At 39.0% G+C, this 21,523-nt stretch overlaps 1 protein-coding gene across 1 annotated transcript in view; it reads left to right on the top strand.

Moving 5' to 3' along the window:
• The first annotated feature begins 924 nt into the window (after nucleotides 1–924).
• Ric1 (RIC1 homolog, RAB6A GEF complex partner 1) overlaps nucleotides 925–21,523 on the top strand; it is a 79,863-nt gene continuing 59,264 nt past the window's right edge. The window contains exons 1-2 of the mRNA XM_051199971.1: nucleotides 925–1,280; nucleotides 13,213–13,320. Of these exons, the coding sequence (XP_051055928.1) occupies nucleotides 1,137–1,280; nucleotides 13,213–13,320 (252 nt within the window). The 5' untranslated portion in view covers nucleotides 925–1,136. The remainder of the gene's footprint in view (nucleotides 1,281–13,212; nucleotides 13,321–21,523) is intronic.

The raw sequence follows: 21,523 nt of genomic DNA, 5'->3' as shown, positions 1-21,523 counted from the left end.
TGATGCTGCTACTTTTAAACTTTGGTTGACACCTGCTTGAGAAAAGTAACGCAGAAAGATGAAAAGTGAAAGAGAACAGACCCCTTCCCCTAACTCCACTTCCTGCCTTTCCCTTCACTCAGTCAGGGGGTTAACGGGTCAATCTGATCAAAGCTGTTGCTATGTTTAAGGCTCTGGGTTCCAAAGTTAACCACCCCCCAAAAGATGAATGCCTCGATACAGTTATCTCCAGTCTGGCCCAACTCAGAAAATTTAAGTTCATTTCTTTTCTAGAACACAGTTTACTGGGGGAGGGGGTGCAAAAGACACCGTCTGGGCTTCGTCTAGCACTATAGCTGGCAGAGGGGGCAGAAGGATGCCAAGTGAATTGCAACTATACTATGCCTGACTTGGAACGCCTGAAGACCCGAAGACAGGACATTTGGGCCACGCAGTTTAGTGACTGAGTACAAAGATAGTGCCTAGAATGCAAGCCCCGTAAGGGCAGGGACATCACCAGCTCTAGCGTCAAAACCGCAGCACACAAAAGATCTCTCGGTACAGACGCCCCGCCACCAGCCTTGGAACCGCAGAGACCCGGGGCCAATGCCAGCCTGGGTGTCACGTGACGCTCGCTCCGCCTCCCCCCTCCCGCCACCCCCGGAGCTCGTGCCCGTGGAGGGGAAGGAAGGAAGTCCAAGTGGGCCTGGCCGCCCAGGCTGTCACCGACTGGGCTCCGCCGCCTCTTCCCGGTCCCCAGCCCCACGCTCCGGGTCGTCAGCCGGCGTCCAGCCCCGCGACCTGCGTGCTGACGCGCGGCGGCCTGAGAGCACCGGGCGGAGCCTCAGCAGCCTCCCCGCGCCGTGCGGCGTGCTGACGCGAGCGGCGAGCGGGGCGGGCCGGCCGGGGCTCCTCCCGCCGCGGGCCCACTGGCCTCCCGCCTCCCCCACCCTCGGCCCGTCAGCGCCCGAGCCTGCGTCGCGCAGCACCGCGTCGGCCCGGCCCGGCCCGGCCCCCGGGCAGATGCCCCGAGTTGCCGCCGTCGCTGCCGCCGACTCGGCCGGTGGCGGTGTGGGAGGTGGGCACCTGGCCCGGGGCCGCCGAGCGTGACAGACGCGGCCGGGGCCGCCGGGGGCTGTCGGGGCCGCGCGCGGACCATGTATTTCCTGAGCGGCTGGCCCAAGAGGCTGCTCTGCGCGCCGCGGAGCCCGGCCGAGGCGCCGCTCCACGTCCAGTCCGACCCTCGGAGAGCGTTCTTTGCCGTGCTGGCCCCGGCCCGCCTCAGCATCTGGTACAGCCGAGTAAGTAGTCGCTGCCGTCCCGACTTCCACCGAGCGGCCCCTGTCCCGTCCCGACTTCTCCCCCGAGAGGCCTGGATCTAATCCCGACCTCCCCGAACGACCCCGGCCCCGTCCCGAACTCCCCCGAACGACACTGGCTCAGACAGGACCTCCTCCGAACGACGCCGGCCCGGTCCTGACCCCCTCTGAACGACTCCGTCCCAGTCCCGACTTCCCCCGAGCGACCCCGGCCCCGTCCCGACTTCCCCCGAGCGACCCCGGCCCCGTCCCGACTCCTTCCGAGCGATCTCGGCCCCGCCCCGACTCCTTCCGAGTGACCCCGGCCCCGTCCCGACTCCTTCCGAGCGACCCCGGCCCCGTCCCGACTCCTTCCGAGCGACCCCGGCCCCGTCCCGACTTCCCCTGAGCGACTCAGGCCCTGTCTGGACGACCGAGGGACCTGGGTCCCGGAGCGACTCCCTCTTCCCTCGGTCCCTCTCGCCCTCGGGTGGGCGCCACGCGCGGGCAGTCTCCACAGCCCCCAGTCCCCGCGTGGCGCCCGCAGCCGCGCGCCGGGCCCGAAGCTCTCTGGCTGAGTCCGGACTTGCCTGCCTCTGCCCTGGCTGCCGAGGAGCCAGTCTGTTGGGACGTCCCCCCTGGCACTCGGGCAGCTGTGGCGGCCCAGCTCCCCCTCGCTTTAAAGGTCGTTGTTTTGGAGTTCCGGAAAGCCTGTTGGTCTTTACCCAGTGTCAGACTGTTGTAACTGACTTCTAAAAACTTAAAAGAGTTGTTCGTTTCTAGAGGCCTGCTATAACTTAGCTCCCGGTCTCCTCCAAACATCACGGACTGGACTTTTTCTCCTTTTCTTTGCTGCTCCTGGACTCCGGAGAACTGCTGGGGGGATGGGGTTTGGAGTCGAGGAATTCACATCTGTCTGCGCCGCACCTGGAAATAATAACGCTTGGAGAGAGCGCGGGGGGCGGAATTCTTTGTTTTGAGTCCTGGCTTTTTCCTCCTTGTGTCTTGAGTTCCGAGTTGATAGGAGACATAACTTGAAAAGTAGATGGTGAGTGAGATAGCTTCTGTTCGGACATTGCCGCTTGTTGGAGATCCATCTGTTAAAAAAAAAAAAAAAAAAAAAACCCACAGAATTCTTAAGCTTAAAGTTGCCCCCCCCCCCCATTCAAAGGGACAGTTCTAATCGATTTCAGAGTGGTGTTCTCATTGGAAGAGATTGAAGGTTGGCTGACCTTGCTCTTGCTAGATTCGTGAAACACTGGTTTTGGTTTGGTTAAATCCTTAGAATTTCTGCTTTTTATCATTGGAATGCTGCTAATGCCCTTGATTGTCCTCACACACAGCTGTGGTAAAACTGGTGCTAGAATTTAGGTAATTTTGGTTTCTCTTTTAACTATTACGTAGTTAGGCTGTAAATCAGACTATTTGTCACTTGGTTTTGACTGACCTAGTTTTCAGAAAGGTATCAACACAGCAAACTACTAAATCATTACAGTATCAGCAATGTGATACTCTGTTCTGTGCTTAATTGGCTTTTCAAACACACTCGTTAGATTCGTTTTCAGCATATGTGGTAGGTGAACAAATTTTACTTAGGGGTGTGTAACTATTTAAAGTTAATAGTTTATGTGGAAAAGCATAATTAAAACTTAAGTTTTACGTTGTTTTCTAAATTTAGTAGTTTTATTTGAATGTAACACATTGTAAAACCTAACATTTTACTGTTTTTTTTTTCCTCTAAAGATAAAACTTTGATTTATGTAAGTAGCATGATAGAGCAGAAGCCTGTAAGTCACCTTATTCCCCACACACAAAAAGAACGTTAAAATGTGTTCCAGTGACATTTTAGGGACATTATGAATATTGATATAATTTGTTCGGATTTGGGGTTAGATGCAGATTATGTCATTTAAACATCTTCTACTCCTTTACTTCAACCCTCATTCTACACACAGCTGTGCTTCACAGAAGTACATTGGTTACTAATGATCTCTATTGTGTAAAACTTAGAATTTTGCACAGACACAAAATAGTACATCATGCACAGGGAAATAAATTTTTCAAAGGTTAGATTTGGGGGAATATACCAATTCAGAGGCATGGAGTGAGATAAATTTCTGGACTACCTTAGGGAGGCTGCATGGCACTCAGGGTTTACATGGAACTGTGAGCATAAGCTTTAAGCTTTGGCTTAGAAAAGGGGTTTAAATGTGACAATTCTGAGGTCTGTGATTATATGGCCAGGTGAGTGGGAACAAGAGGCAGGCTCCACCTGCCAAGTTTTCTCCTCTTGGGATGTACGTGTGTAGCTCTTCTTATATCCTGTGAGGTGTTAATTTTAATTTTCTCATTCCTAAACTTTGTAAAACAGTGTGTGTTAAAATAAGTTTACGTTACAAAATGGTAAAGGTATCTCTTACACTCCTAGTTTGGAATGAATTGGTTTAAAATGTCTTTGCCTTCACTGAGCATATGAATGTGGATATTGATTTTATTTATTTAATTTTTGGAAAGTTATAGAACATCTGGGTTCTGCAGAGTTGAAGTGTTCAGAAACTACTTTAGGATATTTGAAGGCAGCGACAGAGAATCAAAAGAGAACAGAGAATAAATAGATTTTGCTTTTTGAAATTTTGTTAGAACTCAGTAAAGTAAGCCTGCATAGGGAAAATGTAGTTTTGAAAGAGAATATTAGCTTTATGGAAGAAATGTGTGTTTAGTTTCAGTTGGTTGTTTGAATGTTCAAAAAAGTTGCTGTATGTGAAATGTTGGTTACCCATGAAACTATGGGAACATTAAACTAAATCTCTAAAACTAAGTACATTTTATGGGTCTTCTAGTAAACTTTTATGGACCTCTTATATTTCCCCTTGTTAGGTACTAAGTTGCTATTTGGAATTCCAGCATTTTAGAGTTCTATCTGTTCAGACTAATTTTCTAGCCAAATTTGAAAAAATACATGTTAGTGTTGCTTGAACTTGTTTATGAACAAATGTTTCAGTACTCATTTCACTTTTTGATAAAGATTTTAAAATAGAATATTTCATCAATAAATTGTGTTTATTACTTCGGTCTTCGTTGTGATGTATTAGTAGAGGTTTGCTGTTTTTGACATTGTGTTTGCAATTCTGAATTCTAAAAACTAGTCCAGGGGCCAGCAAGGTCTAAATACATGGCTTGGAGTGGGGGAGTGCTGCCAGCCCTGAAGACCCACATAGTAAAAGGGAGAACTGAGTCCTGCAGGCCATTCTTGCCTTCATGCTTGTGCCATAGCATGTGCATTTCCATATCCACACATCCCCATTATATAAATACCTTCTCAAGTCTGTAATGGTATTGTGCACAGTTTTTGAAGCCCTAAACAGATGTTTTAAAAGGATTTAGAACATAGCTTGTGACTCACTTCTGCAATCCCAGCACTTGAGATTGGATAGGATGAGGCAGGAATATTGCTATGAATTTGAGGCCAGCCTGTGCTGCCTCGTGAGTTCTAGATCAGCCTGAACTAGAGTAAGACCTTGTCAAGGAAAGGGAGGGAGGGAAGGCTGGAAGGAAGGAGAAAGAAAAGAAAAAAGAAAGACTTAGTATGTATGTTAGGATAAGGTGGTAAAGGTAGTATCCATGGGATGAGTATTTCCGGCAGGAGTATTGTAGAAGAGTTCAGCTTGGCTGATGGAGCTGCTCTATAAAATATGGTTTATGATTGATGAATATTATGTGAGATGAATTGCATCTTGTAGTCTAATAGCAGCTGTGGATATTCCTAATAGACTCCTTATGTAGCTATGAAAGTCTATGGATGTTAACCTTGCACTATTAGGACATACTTATCTCAATTTTCAGGTCACTGATTTCATATATTTAAATTGTTTTCAGAGAAGTGTTTTTGAATACTAATTGTAAAGGATAACATAAATAGACAGAGCATGGAAGTCACGGAGAGGCTTATTATATATAGAAAACATTCTGCTCAATGCCAGTGTTAGTATGATGCATGAAAGCCAGCTTTGTTGGTGTTTGTTTGACACTGGGTCTTACTTTATTATTGGCTGACCTGGATCTCACCATCACACCCAGAGAATGAAAGTCTTTTGAGTTATCACTGTGGGTTGCAAATAGAAAGCTGAAATTGGCAAATCACTACTGTTATAAATAATGTAATGAGGAACTCTGAGCAGAAACTTACATTCCTGTTGATGTGTCCTGATAGTGAAAAGTCCTTGTTAATGTGCATGTTGGAAAAAACACAGTGAGGTAGATGTCTTAAGAACCAAGCTGTAAGGGTATAATTAGCTACATATCCTCAGGAAAGCTGTTGGACATGTATCTCCTTTTTCCTAATGTTCCCATTTCACAGTTCCAAATCTATTCTATTACTACCTCTAGAGACCTTCTTTTTAAACTTACATGTCTGAAAGTCTTCTAGGGTTCACTTTTTGTTAAAGAGTAAAGTACAAACTCCTTGGTTTGATATCAGAGACACTCTTATCCTGGAATGCTCTCTTGCCTCACCTCTGCTTATTATTATATTACCTATCCTTTAGTTTCTATTGCAATCCTTCTTTCTCCATGAGTCATTGTTTGCCTACCATAACTGAAAGCGTTCATTTGCTGATGAACTACTATTTTGGATTTTTTCCTTCTAGTTTTATTAAACTATATATGGCAAAATTGTAATACTTATGATGTATGGCAAAATGTTTTTATATACATGTATAGTGATAGATATAATTGTAGATGGAAGTTTCTATCCAGCCTAGTCCCATAGCTGTTCAGTCCCAAATAAACACACAGAGGCTTATATTAATTATAAATTGTTTGGCCTCATGCTCAGGCTTATTACTATCTATTACAACTTAAATCAACCCATGATTCTTTTCTATGTTTAGCCATGTGGCTTGGTTCCTTTACTCAGTAAGGCATTCTCATCCTGCTTCCTTTGTGTCTGGCTGGTGACTGTGTCTCCGCCTCCTCTTCCCAGAATTCTAGCCTGGTAGCCCCGCCTATACTCCCTGTTAAACTAATAAGAGTAACAAATCTTTGCAGTGTACAATAGCATTATCCCACAACATATAATCAAGCTAATAAGCATGTGCATACCTCACATAGTTCCTCTATGAAAACACTTAAGATCTATTCTCACGCTGTACAGATAGCTCAGTGGTTAAGAACACTTACTGCTCTTGGTGAGGAGCCAAGTTCAGTTCACATGCTGGCCAACAACTTGGTGTAACTCCGATTTTTAGAATCCAATGCTCTTTTCTGGCCTCTGGTTACAAGGTGTATATACATGTATTCAGACAAACACTCATACACACAAAATCTTTTGGCAGTTGTCCTCTGACCTCCACTATTGTGTGATATTTTGATCAAATTCTCGCAATAAAGTTTGAGTCAGAGCAGAGCTGACCATTAGCTGATCTAAATTAACCATAGAGGACTTGAAGAACTTGAGGACAGATAGGAGACAGAAAGTAGTAAGGCAGGGCTGAGAAAGGATCTCAGCCCTTTTGGATTGAGGAACAGAAGAGAGAGGTCACTGGTGCCTTTTCCATTGATTCTCTGATCATTCAGGTTCTTACCCCACACTCGACTCCTGATTTTTATTGATAAAAGTAATTATGTAAACACTTTCCTCTACACACACACATTGTGGCACATGCATACTCTCTCATCACCACAACACACACACATTACTATTGTATTATAATAATAAATTAAAAAATCTGTTCTGAGCAAATTTCAAGTATATAATATTATCTGAAGTTACTGAACTGAGTTAAATCACAAAAATTGACTAGTCTTATAACTGTGTATTTGTATTTGACCCAAATCACCCTATCTCCTCTACTCCCAACTCTGGCAATCTCTGTTCTACTCTTGGTTTCTATGAATTTACTTCTTGAGATTTTACATATATAGTAGCTTATGTAGTATATATGCTATTCTGTAGTTTATTTCATTAAAAGTTCATCCATGTTGTAGTTGTACTGTCAGGATTTCCTTCTTTTTTTTTTTTTTTTCTTTTAATGGCTGAATAATATCCCATTGTATATATACCACATTCCCTTTATCAGTTCATCTGTTGACAATCACTTATGTTGTTTCCACATTATGGTGATTTTGAATAATGCTGTAGTGATTGTAGACATGCAGATAACTTTTACAATATTCATTTCAAATCCTTTTTTTGTACATACTTGTAGTAATACCATTTTTGGGGAACGCAAGTGCACACTCAGGTAGGTAGGTAGATACCATAATAGCTATACCAATTACAGTCCTACCAACAGTTTCCAGAATATCCCTTTTCCATATCCTCACTCATATTTTATCACTTGATTTCTTGATGAAAACCATCCTAATAGGTACAGAACACTATCTATGGTATGGTTTTGATATGCATTTCCCTGCTAATTAGCAATACTGAGTACCTGCTGGCTTGCTGGCTGTTTTTAATGTCTTTTGTGGGGGTAAAAATGTCAGTTCAGGTCTGTTGCTGATTGAAATTGCTTTTCTTTTTGTTGTTACCTTTATGACTTGCTTAAGTGTCTTGTATATGTGCTAGGTTTGTATTTTCTCCTTTTGCACAAATTGTCTTTTCATTGTATTGAGTGTTTCCCTTGCTGGTTGGGGCTTTTTAGATTTCTGTAGTCCCAACTGTTCATTTTTGCTTTATGTCTTTGCTTTTGGTGCTATCCAGAACTCTTTACCAGGACCAGTGTCAAGGTCTTCCTCCATTTTCATCTGGAAATTGATTGTTTCTGACCCTGTGTTTATGTCTCTACTTTGCCCTGAGTTGATCTTGTTTATGGATGTTTTATTCTTTTCCATTTGGATGTCTAGTTTTCCTAGCACCATTTGTTGTAAAGGCTGGTTTCCCTTTTGTTCAGTTTTAAGAGTCTTTGTCAAAGGTTAGGTGACCATGTGTGGGGTGAGGGAGGGGCAGGGTGTATGGTTTCTCCTTAGGACTTTTCTTCTCTTCCATTGGTCTCTGTGCTTAGTTTTTATCTAAGTACTGTGCTGTCTTGATTACTGTATCTATATACTATACTTTGAAACCAGGCAGTATGAATGAATTTTTGTTTTTGATTGCTTTGGTTATTTGACCTTTTGAGTTCTGTGTGAATGTTAAGATGTTTTGTAAATTCCTATGAAAAAATTAATGGAACATTGATAGGGATTGTATTGGTAGTGTATACAATTAAATGGTATCAATTCACCATCCATGAACATGGAATATCTTTCCATTTGTGTTATGGTCAGTGTCTTATAGTTTTCATGTGGTTAAATTTATGTACTATTTTATTTTTAAATGCTGTTTGTAAATAGGATTGATTTCTTAAGTTCTTTTTCAGTTTGCTTTTACTGTATAGAAATATAATAGGTTTTATGAATAGATTTTGTATCTTAGAACATGACTGAATTTGGTTACTTATTTTAACTTTTTTTGTATTTATGGAATCTTTTGGGTTTTCTGTATTCTGGAGAAAGTTGTACTTCTTCCTTGAACTTCTGCTTTGTATTATAAGTTTTGCACTTAGGCTTTATTTTTAAAACTAAATTTAAAGCCTTTTAGACAACAGAACTATTTCATTTTATAATAGCTGTGGTGCACTGCACACAGTACAGGCCTGTAATGCTGGAGGTTAAGGCAGGACTACAAGTTCATGGCCCTGCTTTTCAAGAAAAACTACTTTCTTAGATTTTTCTTGTTGTCTACAGGAGGGTCAGTCTAATTCTTTTGCCATTACCTGAAATCATTTCATGGAAAAGAATTCTTAATATATTTTTACTTTTCCATTTTTAATAGTGTAGGCTGTTACCTAAACACCAATTTTATTTATGACTATCATTACAATTTACTATTATTTGGTCTGTTTTATGAATCTTACATGACTGGAAAATATTTGGAAACTACACTTTGTTATTTATAGTGTTCATTGTCTCCTTTGAGATCCTCTGGTAATAATTCCTTTTTATATTGCCTTTTGCTTAAACATTACCTTTGTAAAAAGTTCCCTATGGTTAGTCAGGCCATTTTTCTATAGTCTTGGGTACCATTTGAGCTTTTGTTAGTGTTACTTCTTCGGCTTGAACTATACTACTTACCCAAATTGAATAATTGAGTAAAATGTTCCATTGATGTCTGTCTTGGCTGTGTTTCCCATTATTTTATTACTTAAAGCCTTCATACTATCAAACAGTGTTATGAATATGAAAATGTTTGAGACGCTGAAGAGCTGCCCAGACAGATTATCATCACATTCTGTAGAATGTGGTTATGTGCTGCTCTGGCTTCATGGATTCCTGCTTACGTACACTTTTTATAAAGTTAGAATTTTCATCTAGTATTTATTATATCTTATTAACATTTAATAGGTATTGACTGAAATCTTTGTAGTTCTATTTTTACAATAAACTTAAACTTATTTTTTAAAAGCAGATTTGGGTTCTCAATGAAATTGAGGAGCAGGAACAGAGAATTCTCACATATTGCCTGCTCCTCCCGCAATAACTACCCCTCATCTCAACATCTCTTACTTGAGTGGTGTATTTGTTACAGTCAGTGCACGTGCGCGTGCGCGCGCGCGCGCACACACACACACAATGTATAATACAGTATGTGTTAGCTAACTTTTGTTTCTGTTCCAAGATACCTGAGATAATGAGCTTAAAAGAGGGAAAGGTTTGTTTTGAGTCACGGACTTTAGGTTTATGATGCTGAGAATACATGGCAGAGGAAGATAATCCCCTCATGGCAGCCCAGAAGCAAAAGAAGGGGCAGAGAGGGGGGCCCAGTGTCCCAGTATCTTTTTCAGGGGTGTGCCCCCCAGTGCCTAATTTCATTTTGTGGGGCCTTACTTTCTAAAGGTTCTCCTACCTCCTAATAGCACCACACTCTTGGAACCAAGCCTAAAACACACGGGATCTTGGGGGACAGTTATGACTCATATTAAAACATACAGAGTATTTGCTGAAGTAAGTAATTCTCAATGGTCTACCTACCCATTTCCTGCTCCCAGCCCTGACAGTCCCTATTGAAAAACGAATAAACAAAAACCCACAAACAAAAACAAAAAACCTTCTGCCTGTCCTTTTCCAAGTGTCATGTAATTGGAACTGTATAATGTGCATCATTTTCAGTAATAATTCATGGAAGGCTTCTCCGTGTCTTTTCATGTCTTGGTGTCTGGATCTGCTGTAGTTGATCAGTTACTGAAGAAGGGATATCATATTACTTCCAAGTTTGGCAATATTATGAAACTACTATAATGTTTGTATTCTACTTTTGTCATTGTTGCTATTTTAAACAGGCTCTTTCTTACTGTGTAGCCCAAGCTAGTCTCAAACTCATTAACCTAGGCTGGCCTTAAATTCATGATCCTTTTGTCTTAGTCTCCTAAGTGCAGGGAGCTACCACACTCAGCTTTTTAAATAGTTTTTTTTGTGTGTGTGGATAAGTAATGAGTAAATACTACCTTATAGGGTTAGTGAGTTTGATTTTTATAAGAAAGAGCCAGGTGTGTAAAGTGAATGTATCATTTTGCATTTTCAACAGCAAAAAATGTGAATTCCTGTTTTATATCTTTGCTAGCACTTAGTATCAATCTTTTGAATTTACTTCTCTCTAAAGACAGAGGATGTTGAATATCTTGTGGAAAGATTGCATGTGTATTTGTTTCACGCTTGTTGAGGTCTTTGCTGATTGGGTTATTTTATTTCTTATTGAATTTTAAGTTTGTGTATTTTTTATGGCAGTTCCTTATCAGATATTTGCAAACATTTTCCTCACTCTATGCCCTCTGCCCTCATTCTCTTGATATTGTTTCTCATAGATCAGTTTCTTCATCTTATGATGAAGATGAACTTTTGTGAATCAAGTTCCATTTATTCTAGCACTACATTGCTTTTGCTCCTTCGTCAAAGATCAGTTGACTGTGTGAGTCTTTCTGGGTTCTCTTATGTTTCCTTGATCAATTTTTTAAATCTTTCATCATGTTTACTATAGCTTTATAATGATAAATAGTGTTAGCACTCTTATCACTCTGTCTTCAAACTCACTTGAGTTGATGTGTTGATATTTGTGGTAGTTTGAATGTAATTGGCCCCTATAATCTCATAGGGAGTGGCACTATTAGGAGTTGTGGCTTTGATGGGGTGTGTGTGTATGGACTTGTTGGAGGAAGTGTGTCACTATAGAAGTGGGCCTTGAGGTTTTCTGTGCTCAGAATGCTGTCAAGTGTCTCAGTTGACTTCCTGCTGCCTGCAAGATGTAGGACTCTGAGCCACCACCAGGTGTGCCTGCGTGTTGTGCTCCCCATCCTGATGATACTGGACTGAACCTGTGAAACTGTAAGCGAATTCTATAAGAGTTGCTGTGGTCATGGTGTCTCTTAACAGCAATAAAAATGAAGACAACAGCTGGGATTTGGGCTAGGTCTGCTTTGAATCTGTAGATCAAACTGTGGAGAATTGGTATCTCAACAGTATTGACCCTTCCTAGCCATTAATATAGAATAGTTTCATCTATTCTTGGATATATTTCCTTAGTATTTTGTATAATATTCCTTATATACATAATTTTATTAGATTTATGAAACTGAATGTTTCATTTTGGCTAACAGTATAAATGGATACATGCTTTTTATTATAAATCATACTTTTTTATTACTGGGATCTGTGAAAGTGATCAACTCATGTGTATTAATTTTGTGTCTTGAAGCCTTGCTTATTTATTTCAGAGTATACTGTTGATTCTTTCAAATTCTGTGTATGTCACTGTTATCCTTGCATATACTTTAATATCTTCCTTCCTGATATCCTTTTTTTTTACATTCTATAGTCAGACTTTCTTCGTACCGACAGCTCCCAAAGACAAGGACACTTATTAAGTTTGAAGGATTGATCTTAGGTTAGGCTTGTTCCTAACTAGCTCTTAAAACTTAAGTTGACCTGTTTATATTAATCTGTCTTCTATCATGTGGCTTGTTACCTCTCTCCCATACTGTATGTCCAGATCTATGTCTTGCTGGTGAATTTCACCTCTGTTCTACCCAGAGTTCCTTTCTCTGTCCAGAAGTCCCACTTCATCCTCTACTACCTAGTTATTGGACATTCAGCTCTTTATTAAATCGATCAGAAAGTGCCTTGGCAGAGATACATCTTCATGATGTGTAAAGATTTTCCTACAACAGCATTTGTTAGGAATTATGCTACTATGTTGGATAGTAATGAATGTCTCCTTGCCTTTTTTCCTCAGGTAAGAAAACTTGGAGTTTCTCATTACTAAATGTAATGATAGTTATAAGATTTTTGTAGCTGTTCATTTGCAAGCTGGAGTTCTCTGAATAGATGCCATACATGTTAAAATGCTTCTTCCCCCCTTTATTGATACTTTTATTTTTCTTTTTTAGCTTATTTAGTTGGCTTTTGAATGTTGAGCCAGCCTTGCATGCCGGAAATATGATTCTTTGTTGTATTTAATTTGCTAATATCTTGTTGAAAGTTTTTGCATACAAATTCAATGAGTGATTTTGGTCTGTTGGTTTTGGTTTTCATTTGTTTTCAGTAGAGTAATGTTGTATCCACAAAATTAAAAGGATCCCCTATCTACTGTGTCTTAGGGAAGGTTGTAGAGAACTGATATAATTTATTCAAACATTTGATTTAATTGACCTATGAATAATTGTGGCCATAGTTATATTTTGGAAAGTTATTAATTATTGACTCAGTTTAGCTTATTCAGTAGATGTATGTATGACTAACAAATTGTTTTACTTTTTTCATGGAATACTGAAGGTGGATAATTTGATATTAGATTATGCTATAGTTTAAAAATATTTCCAGTGTAGTCTATAAGTAATGTTTAAATTTTGTTTGTATTTGTTTCTGTGATATACTACTAAGACAAAATATGCCTGTTTTCTTCCAGCCCAGTGTGTTAATTGTAACATACAAAGAATCAGCTAAATCATCTACTCAGTTTGGATCTTACAAACAAGCTGAATGGAGACCAGATAGTACCATGATAGCAGTGTCAGTAAGTAGATCTTTCAAACTTAGTATTACTTAAGAAGTCATAAGGCTGCATTTAAATGAGATTTTCTAATGTTTCGTTTTGTGTGTGTGTGATAGGAAAGCTGTACTAATTTCTATGGGTCTATGATATCCTAGTGTCTTTTCTGCATTCACTGTGTCTTCTTTGTTGACTTTACTACATTCTGCCATCCCTGAACAATACTTGTGTCCCTTTCTTTGTACTCGTCTGAGCCATAACGTCCCCAGCCTACAAATAATATATGTTAAAGAAATAAGAAAATAAGTTTAAGGCACTTAGATTATATTTACTGTACCCTCCCCTCTGTAATGGAGAGCAAACTGGAATCTTGTGTGTGCTAGGCCAAGTGTTCACGCACTGAATTATATCACTGTCTTCTTAGTGCTTTCTTAACTAGTTCATTAGCTTACCTGCCTGTTTCCATTCTCTTTCTAGTCTGTGGTATTTCATGTTTACTGGACTGCTCATCTGAAAATGTTCCAGATAGCCAAAGTACCTAGTAGTGTGGTACTTCTTATAGCAGAGCTGATAGACTTCACAAATTCTGCTTGTTACATATAGCCCATAAACTACACATAGATTTTGTAGATTCAAATGAGCAATGTAAATAACAAAATGCTCACATATTTATGTCTTGCTCCTTGAAGCTGCAACAGCAGATTTGAATTGAGTAGTGCTGACAGCAACCGTATGTGATGTTTTCAATGCTTTCTCCTTTTTTCAGCACACTGTAAATTATTATAACAGTTGTAATTACATTGCATACCAAGTGTTACACATACCCAAGCATTTTATATTGTTTTTATTACTAGCACATACTTACATCAAAAGAACAGAAGTGCGGGGCAGTGACCCACACCTTTACTCCCATTACTTGGGAGGCAGAGGCAGGTGGATCTCTGTGAGTTCAAAGCCAGCCTGGTCTAAAGAGCAAGTTCCAGTATAGCGAAAGCTGTTACACAAAGACACCCTGCCTTAAAAACAAACAAAAAGAACAGATGAGAAAATTGTCATGCTTTTAAAGCATTCAAGTCTGGATTTTTTTTTTTTTTTCTTGTTGAATTAAGTGACAAATGTGCATTATAGAGTAAATTCCTAAATAATACAGTATAAGTATTATTACCAGGCTAAATACTCAGCATTTTAGTTCTAATTCATTGGAAGTAATAGAAAAAAAAAATAGAAAATTTAAAATACTATTTATTGTATCAGAATTTGAAAGTGTATGCAAAGTAAAATTGCTCAGTTCTTTAAAAAAATTTTAGTTTTATTTGTTATATATATATATAAAGTATATATATATATAGTATTTTGTCTGTGTGCCATGTATGTGCCTGGTGCCTATGGAGGTCAGAAATAGACACTGGCTCCTTCAGAACTGGAGTTATAAATGGTTGTGAGCCATGGCGTCGTGCTGGGAATGGATCTTGGCTTCCTGCAAGAGCAACAAGTGCCCTTAACTGCTGAGCCATCTCTCCAGCCCTGATTGCTCAATTCTTGGTGAATTATCCCATGGTTTTAGTACTGCTCTGTTGTAGGGTCAGTGTTGAGTGTGAAAAAGCTGAGAATTACTCTGCATAACCTATATAGAATAACTCCAGATTCATAAAATACTAAAAAGAGAGAGAGAGAGAGAAAAAAAAAACTATTTCAGTACAAACTGAGTATTAATTGAAAGTAAAAATAACATATAAAACAGAAAAGGACATAGTTGGACAAATTCCAAAGCTTATGAACATATCAAACATATCAGACTTTTAAAGCCCATGATTGTTTTAAATTTTCATCAGAGATAAAAGCAGAATGTCTTGACTTGTATTGAGTGACAAGTGTTTTTCTTTTTTTTTTACTTTATGTGGTAAGGGTTTTTTTCCACCAAACCCTTTTAGCTTTTGGTCTAAATTAACATTTTTCTGAATTTAAAGAATCACTTTCTGCAATGAACAGCTTTGTAAAACAGCTGCTTGTGTGTGCTGGGATTAAAACCAAGGCAACACACATGCATTGCCCATTTTTTTCTCATGTGTGACAGGGTTTCTGTTGCTGTGATAAAACACCAGGACCAGAAGCAAATTGGAAAGGAAAGGGTTTGTTTCAGCTACTACCCTCAGGTCACTCTCCATCACTGAGGGAAGTCAGGGCAGGAACCTGGAGGCAGAACCTGAAACAGAAGCCATGGCAGAGTGCATCTTGCTGGTCCTTATGGCTTGCTCAGCCTGCTTCCTTATAGCAACCACCATCACCTTCCCACTCCGTCACTAATTAAGAAAATGTGCTGTGGACTTGCCTGAAGCCTAGTCCTAGTGGGATGTCTTTTCAGTTGACAGTCCCTCTTCCCAGGTGACTAACTTGTGTCAAGTTGATGTAAAACTAGCCAGGATACTATGCAAACCCAGGTTTGCTTCTTGTTTCCTGCATGTTTGTAGGCCTTCCTCCACAAACTGCAAATGACAGATTATCTGTTCTGTGCCAGTTGTCTCCTGACCTGTTGATCCTTCCACACCTGAATAACAACAGGTTTCTTTTAGATCACTGAACATACCTAAGCCTGTTAATTTAATGTTTTTGATTAAGAATTTGAACATTTGGGTTTGCTCAGTGTTAATTTTCGACATATTCTTTATTTCCTGTGTCTGTGCATCATGGTTTTAAATTTTAGTGACTTTTGTATCATGATAACTCTGTGGGTTTTTTTTTTTTTTTTTTTGTGTGGGGGGGGTTGTTTTTTTTCAAGACAGGGTTTCTGTGTGTTCTAGAACTTGGTCTGTAGACCAGGCTGTCCTTGAACTCATAGGGGAATCTGTTGGCCTCTGCCTCCTGAGTGCTGGGTTTAAAGGCATGTGACACCACTACGTGGCATATTATGGTAATTCTAAAAAACAAATTCTTCTAGCTTTCAGAAGTTGGGTTTTGCTTATTTGCTAAATTTTTCCCCAGCTATTTATGTGAAATATTTCTTCTATCTTCATTCACTGTAGTTTCTCTTCTCTTGGCAGCCAGTTACCTAAACTTTAAGTTTTGAAAGGAGAGGTACGAGGGAGTAGGTTCAGTCTCCAAAAAGAACCCTCTTGACCCAGAAACCACTTCAGGACTTTAAAATGCCCCTCCTCCTTCATGAGCAGAAGTGACAGTCAACACCTACAGTCCAGTGATGGGGACAAATACTGTCCACCTTACTCCCGCCAGACACACTCAATAGACTTGACCAAATATGGATAGCTAAATTGGTAAAATTGACCAGCTCCATCAAGCTCTTTTCTGGGTGTTACACATGTTCCTCTTAGATTGAGAATTTGATATAATTGAGTTCAATATTATTGTCAGAAGAAACCAAACTGATGCCATTTTGAATAAAACTTTCATTTTGATTAAGAGTCAAATAAAGTTCCCAAGATCTCCCCAGACCTCCCTGGCATCACTAACATCTGGGTTCACAAGGTGAGACATAAACAGTGGGCAAGCTGCCCCACCATACTTGAGTAAATCGACCAATGGAAACATGGCAAGTGTGATACATAGGAAAATGTTCCCAGGAAAGTCCTTAATCCCTGAATCCTGATTGGTGAAAAGTGTAACTAATTTGGCACGGATGTTTGTGGTTTTCAGACTTAAAAGCACTGTAAGATTCTGCTTGGGTCACAGTTCAGCTCCCAAGACTGTTCTGTGGTTCTGATTGGTCAGTAGCTGCTTGCTTACTTACAATAAATATCTATCATCTGCATTGACTTGGTGTGTGAGTTGTGTTGGCTCCAAGCAGACCCTATAGCAGTCAAGTTCAGTTGTTTTGATAGGTAAATGGATTTTTAGAATTTCCTGTACAAGCTTTCATGATGTAACCCTCTAGGACAGCTGTCCTCAACCTTCCAAATACATTGACTCTAATACAGGTCCTCATGTTGTGGTGACCTCCAACTATAAAATTATTTCATTGCTATTTCATAACTGTAATTTTGCTACTGTTGTGAATCACAGGATATCTGATATACAACCTCCAAAGACATTGTGACACTGGTTGAGAACCACTGCTCTAGTCTTACAAAGTTTTGGTGTTGAAATTTATGAGTAGGAATTTGCAGGAGTAAAATGCTCTGTAGAATACATATAAGGTAGATTATGTGCAGTTCCTGACAGAAATGGTGGTATCAATTTTATAAATGAATGGGAATGTTTTCCTAGAGTGGTTTCATGGAAATTTTAACCAGTGTTTAGTTGGATTTCATTTATTTTTCCTTCTTATTTTTTTGAATTTAAAATTTAAAAATTCAAATTTCTGTATTCAGTGGCAGTTGTGACTTTATTTTAGAAATAAAAACATGCCTGCTCAGTTTCCTTCTGGAATGGGGGCAACAAAGCTAAAGTGTCCTGAGGTGTTGGCTTATGTTTGCTGCTGGCTGTCTGCACTGTTAGCTGGGAGGTTTGTAGTAATGTGGATGCATGCCTCGTGTATGGAACAGAAAGAGTAGATTGTGGAGAAATTACATACTTTAATTCAAATAAAATCAGAATCAACTTTTTTCTCCCTAGTTTATCTCTGGGCTTTAAAATTATATAGCTTGTAGGTTGGATAACATTGAATTAAAGTAGTAATAATGTCAAAACATTGATCTGTTAAACAAAAATTTGTAAGTAGATGACCAAAGGTCACACACATCCTAAAATCAGTATTTTATATAAGGGAAACTTATAATTTAGATTATATTAAAGTGTTACTATTACATTATTTAACTTATTACAAGTTTTTTGGACATAGGAGAAATCATGATAGATTCAATCTCTTGTTCAACATTTATGAAGTCCCCATATATTCCAGGCAGAATGAAGATATAACCTGTGAGAAGATTACCTTGAACCATGGAGTGTGGTTTCTTCCCCCTCCTCTTCTTCCCTTCTTGAGAAACTCTCATGCTCGTGTTGCCCAGACTGGCCTCAAACTATATAACTGAGGTTAGCCTGGGTAAACTCCTCAACCTTCTATTCTAGTTTCCAGTTGGTAGGATTACAAGAGCATCTCACTGTCCCCAGCTTTTTGTTGATGAAGGTTTCGTTTGCTTATTTTTTTACTTCTGTTTTCATTGATGTCTTTATTTTGCTTTCATTTTTTGAAAGGTGTTTTTGCTAGATATAGATACTCAGGTTTGACACTAGACCCCTGTTAACTTGTTAAGCAGTTAAAAAAAAAAAATGTAAATCCCAAGGCACAAGATTAAATTTATGTCAGACCTAGTGATTCAGGCCTTTAATCCCAAGGACTTGGGAGGCCTGAGGAAGGAGGACTGTAAATTAAAGGACTGACCAAGTTACATAGTAATTTCAAGGGTAGCCTGGGCAACTTAGTGATACCTTGTCTCAAAAAGTAAAAGAATACTGGAAGCATATTAATAGTTCAGCAGTACAGGGCACAGTTATAGGTTTGAACACCCAATCATTACAAGAAATGATATAAATTTACTTAACTCTGTAATGTGTATCCCATTCTGCTTAGGTAAAAATGTTCATTCCAGGGGAGTGTTTTCAAGGGCATTGATAATTACTTAAGTTAAAGTTGTTTCAGATTGAAGTATAAATCTACTTCAATTTTAATATAGTTTTGTTGGAAGCTGAAACCTGGCTTCCCTTCTCCCTTCCCCTCCCCTTTTTAAAAAAAAAAAAAAAAAACAGGAATTAGAGCCACAGTATAAATAAATGTGATAGTATTAGGAAGATATTTTATTTAAAATTGTGAATGGGAATGTGCATGTCTATAGCACGAATAGAGGCCAGAGGACAACTCATAGGAGTCTGCTCTCCATCCACTCTGATGGTTCCCGGAATCAAATTCAGGTTATTAGATTTGGCAGCAAGTTCCTTTACTCACTGGGTCATCTTGCTGCTTAGGATTCATTCATTCATTGAGGGAGGGGATCAGAACCTTCTGTGTAGACCAGGCTGGCCTCAGCACACACACAGATCTGCCTAATTCTGTCTTCCCAGTGCTGGGATTCAAGCTGTGTGTCACCATGCCTAGCTAGGAAAAAAATATTGATGAATGCACAAATCAAAGGATACTTTTCACCTTCATTTTAGCATGTTTATCTTACCATTTTCCATTTATGTATATTCTTGACTGTGTGTCCAATAGTTACATTATTATCTTGGGAGAATAATTTGAGGTGGTTTATATTTTTTCTTATTTTAAACATATATAATAAAGAATATGAAAATTAAAATGCAATTTATAGATTGGTGTGAGAAATTTGGATATTGCAGTCCGCTATTTCATTGTTATTTCAAGAGAAAGTAGTTCAGTGAATTTTGGATGGTTGTATGTCTGTTATCAGAGAGAATTAAGATTGTTGCCTGAAAAGTTGAAGCAGTAATTATGTGCTTTCTTTATATTATTTGGGGGTCATGAAGAGAACGGTCATTATAATAGATTTGGTAACTACTAAAGGGACATCATTTATTACCAAGACTTTAAAAATTGTTCTAAGGCAGAACTATTTATGAGGTATCAGTTGTATATGTCATTGAGATTTAGAAGTATATGTTTGGTACACACAGAAGTCTGAAATATTTATTTTAAATGATTGATATCAAATATCAAGTAGTAAGTCAAGGTTTTATTTGTGTTTTCACTATTGTATTAGAAGGAAATAATATTAACTGAGTAAGCAGGAAGTGCAAGCAGGCGACTTCCAAAAAATGTGAGAATTGATAAAAACAGCTGACGGCCTGGACAGTCACCCAAGGTTCCTCTGCAACATTGAGGCGTCCATCTTTGGCATAAAGGCCTAATAATATTTTACAGACTTTTCTATGAAGCAAGGTTTAACAGTCACTCTCTTTTGTGTCCTGCTTGTCCAGTTTGGATAGCATAGTGTCAGCAGTCAAGGCAAGGGCACTTCTTGCCCAGTGGCTTACTTTTGCCACAAAGAATGTAAATTCCATGTGGAGTTTCTTCTCTGTGGTAGATTGGTGCTGCCAGGAACAGGAATGTCTCATTGTCATTTAAAAAAAAAAAAAAAAAAAAAAAGAGAAAGAAGCTATGTTATTAAAACATGTTAAATGCCATATTCTGTAGATCTCGAAGTGTTTGAAGATGATCATCTGTCTAAATGTATCTGTTTGACCTTGTAAACATACCTAATATGACTACAAATTCAATTATAAGTGACTAATTACTAACCTGCATTTCCTTATTATCCTATATAATTGGTAATAGTAACTTTGAAGGACTAGAAATGTGCATTATATTGTTAAATGGGCTGTATAGGTACAATACATTGAACAAGGTTAGAAACATAGATACAGTATGTTTTAACCAAATTAATCTCAAATTTGTATGAATATACAAAATTTATATACAATATACAAAAATCCAGTCCAATATAAAGTATTTAAAGCTAGTAGTTACTTTTTAAAGGTAGATTCAGTAATCTACTTTGTTATCTTATGTATATCCTTCCTTCTTTCTTTTCAGAGTAGACTCAGTAATATGCCCTTATATCCTATCATATCTGTATCCCCCTTTTTCTTTTCAAAACAAGAACTCTGAACCTAATTCCCTTTGTTCAACTTTCTTCCTCACCATACCCAATAACAATTTGTAGCCAGTTCCCCTAAACAATGACAAATATCCATAACCTATTGAATGAACAAAAACCATCCACCCCATCTCTTCCTGCTGTTAGGAGGCAATGGTATCTTTAAGGGGATCCTGAGGGGAAAAAATTGTGTAATTGTCAAGTCCTGGGAGAGATAGCTGTATCATTTATTGTCCATTCTCTGTGTGATGGGGCAAGTACAGGGCTTGTCTCAAGTCCTGGCTAGAGTAGACTGTGAGGCTGGATCATCTCAGCTATCCACCTTGAATTTTTCTTGAGCAGTTTGTAATTCAGAGCCAATCTTTAGGTGGTAGTTGGTGTTTTTCAGCTTAGTAATGTTACCATAATCCTGGTATAATTGTTGTGGGGTTCCATCTTCCTTTTGGAAACATCAGAGATCAAATTAGGTCAGATTATTCCTTTTCTGGTAATTTTTTCCCAATAACTTTTTAAATATCCAATAAGCTAGACTGCAGTGTTTGAAAATATATTACAGAAGGGTAAGTTTATAGTTAAAGCTAAACCCTGGCTGCTCTGGGAAATGTTTCCTCTGTCATTCCTTTAACTGGAAAACAGAAAGCTAGTACTGGGAAAAAATAGGA

This window comes from Phodopus roborovskii, unplaced genomic scaffold (assembly GCF_943737965.1).
Source record: "Phodopus roborovskii unplaced genomic scaffold, PHOROB, whole genome shotgun sequence".
Lineage (NCBI taxonomy): Eukaryota > Metazoa > Chordata > Mammalia > Rodentia > Cricetidae > Phodopus > Phodopus roborovskii.
The sequence above is the reverse complement of the archived record's forward strand: the minus strand, read 5'-3'. Positions and strand labels throughout refer to the sequence as shown.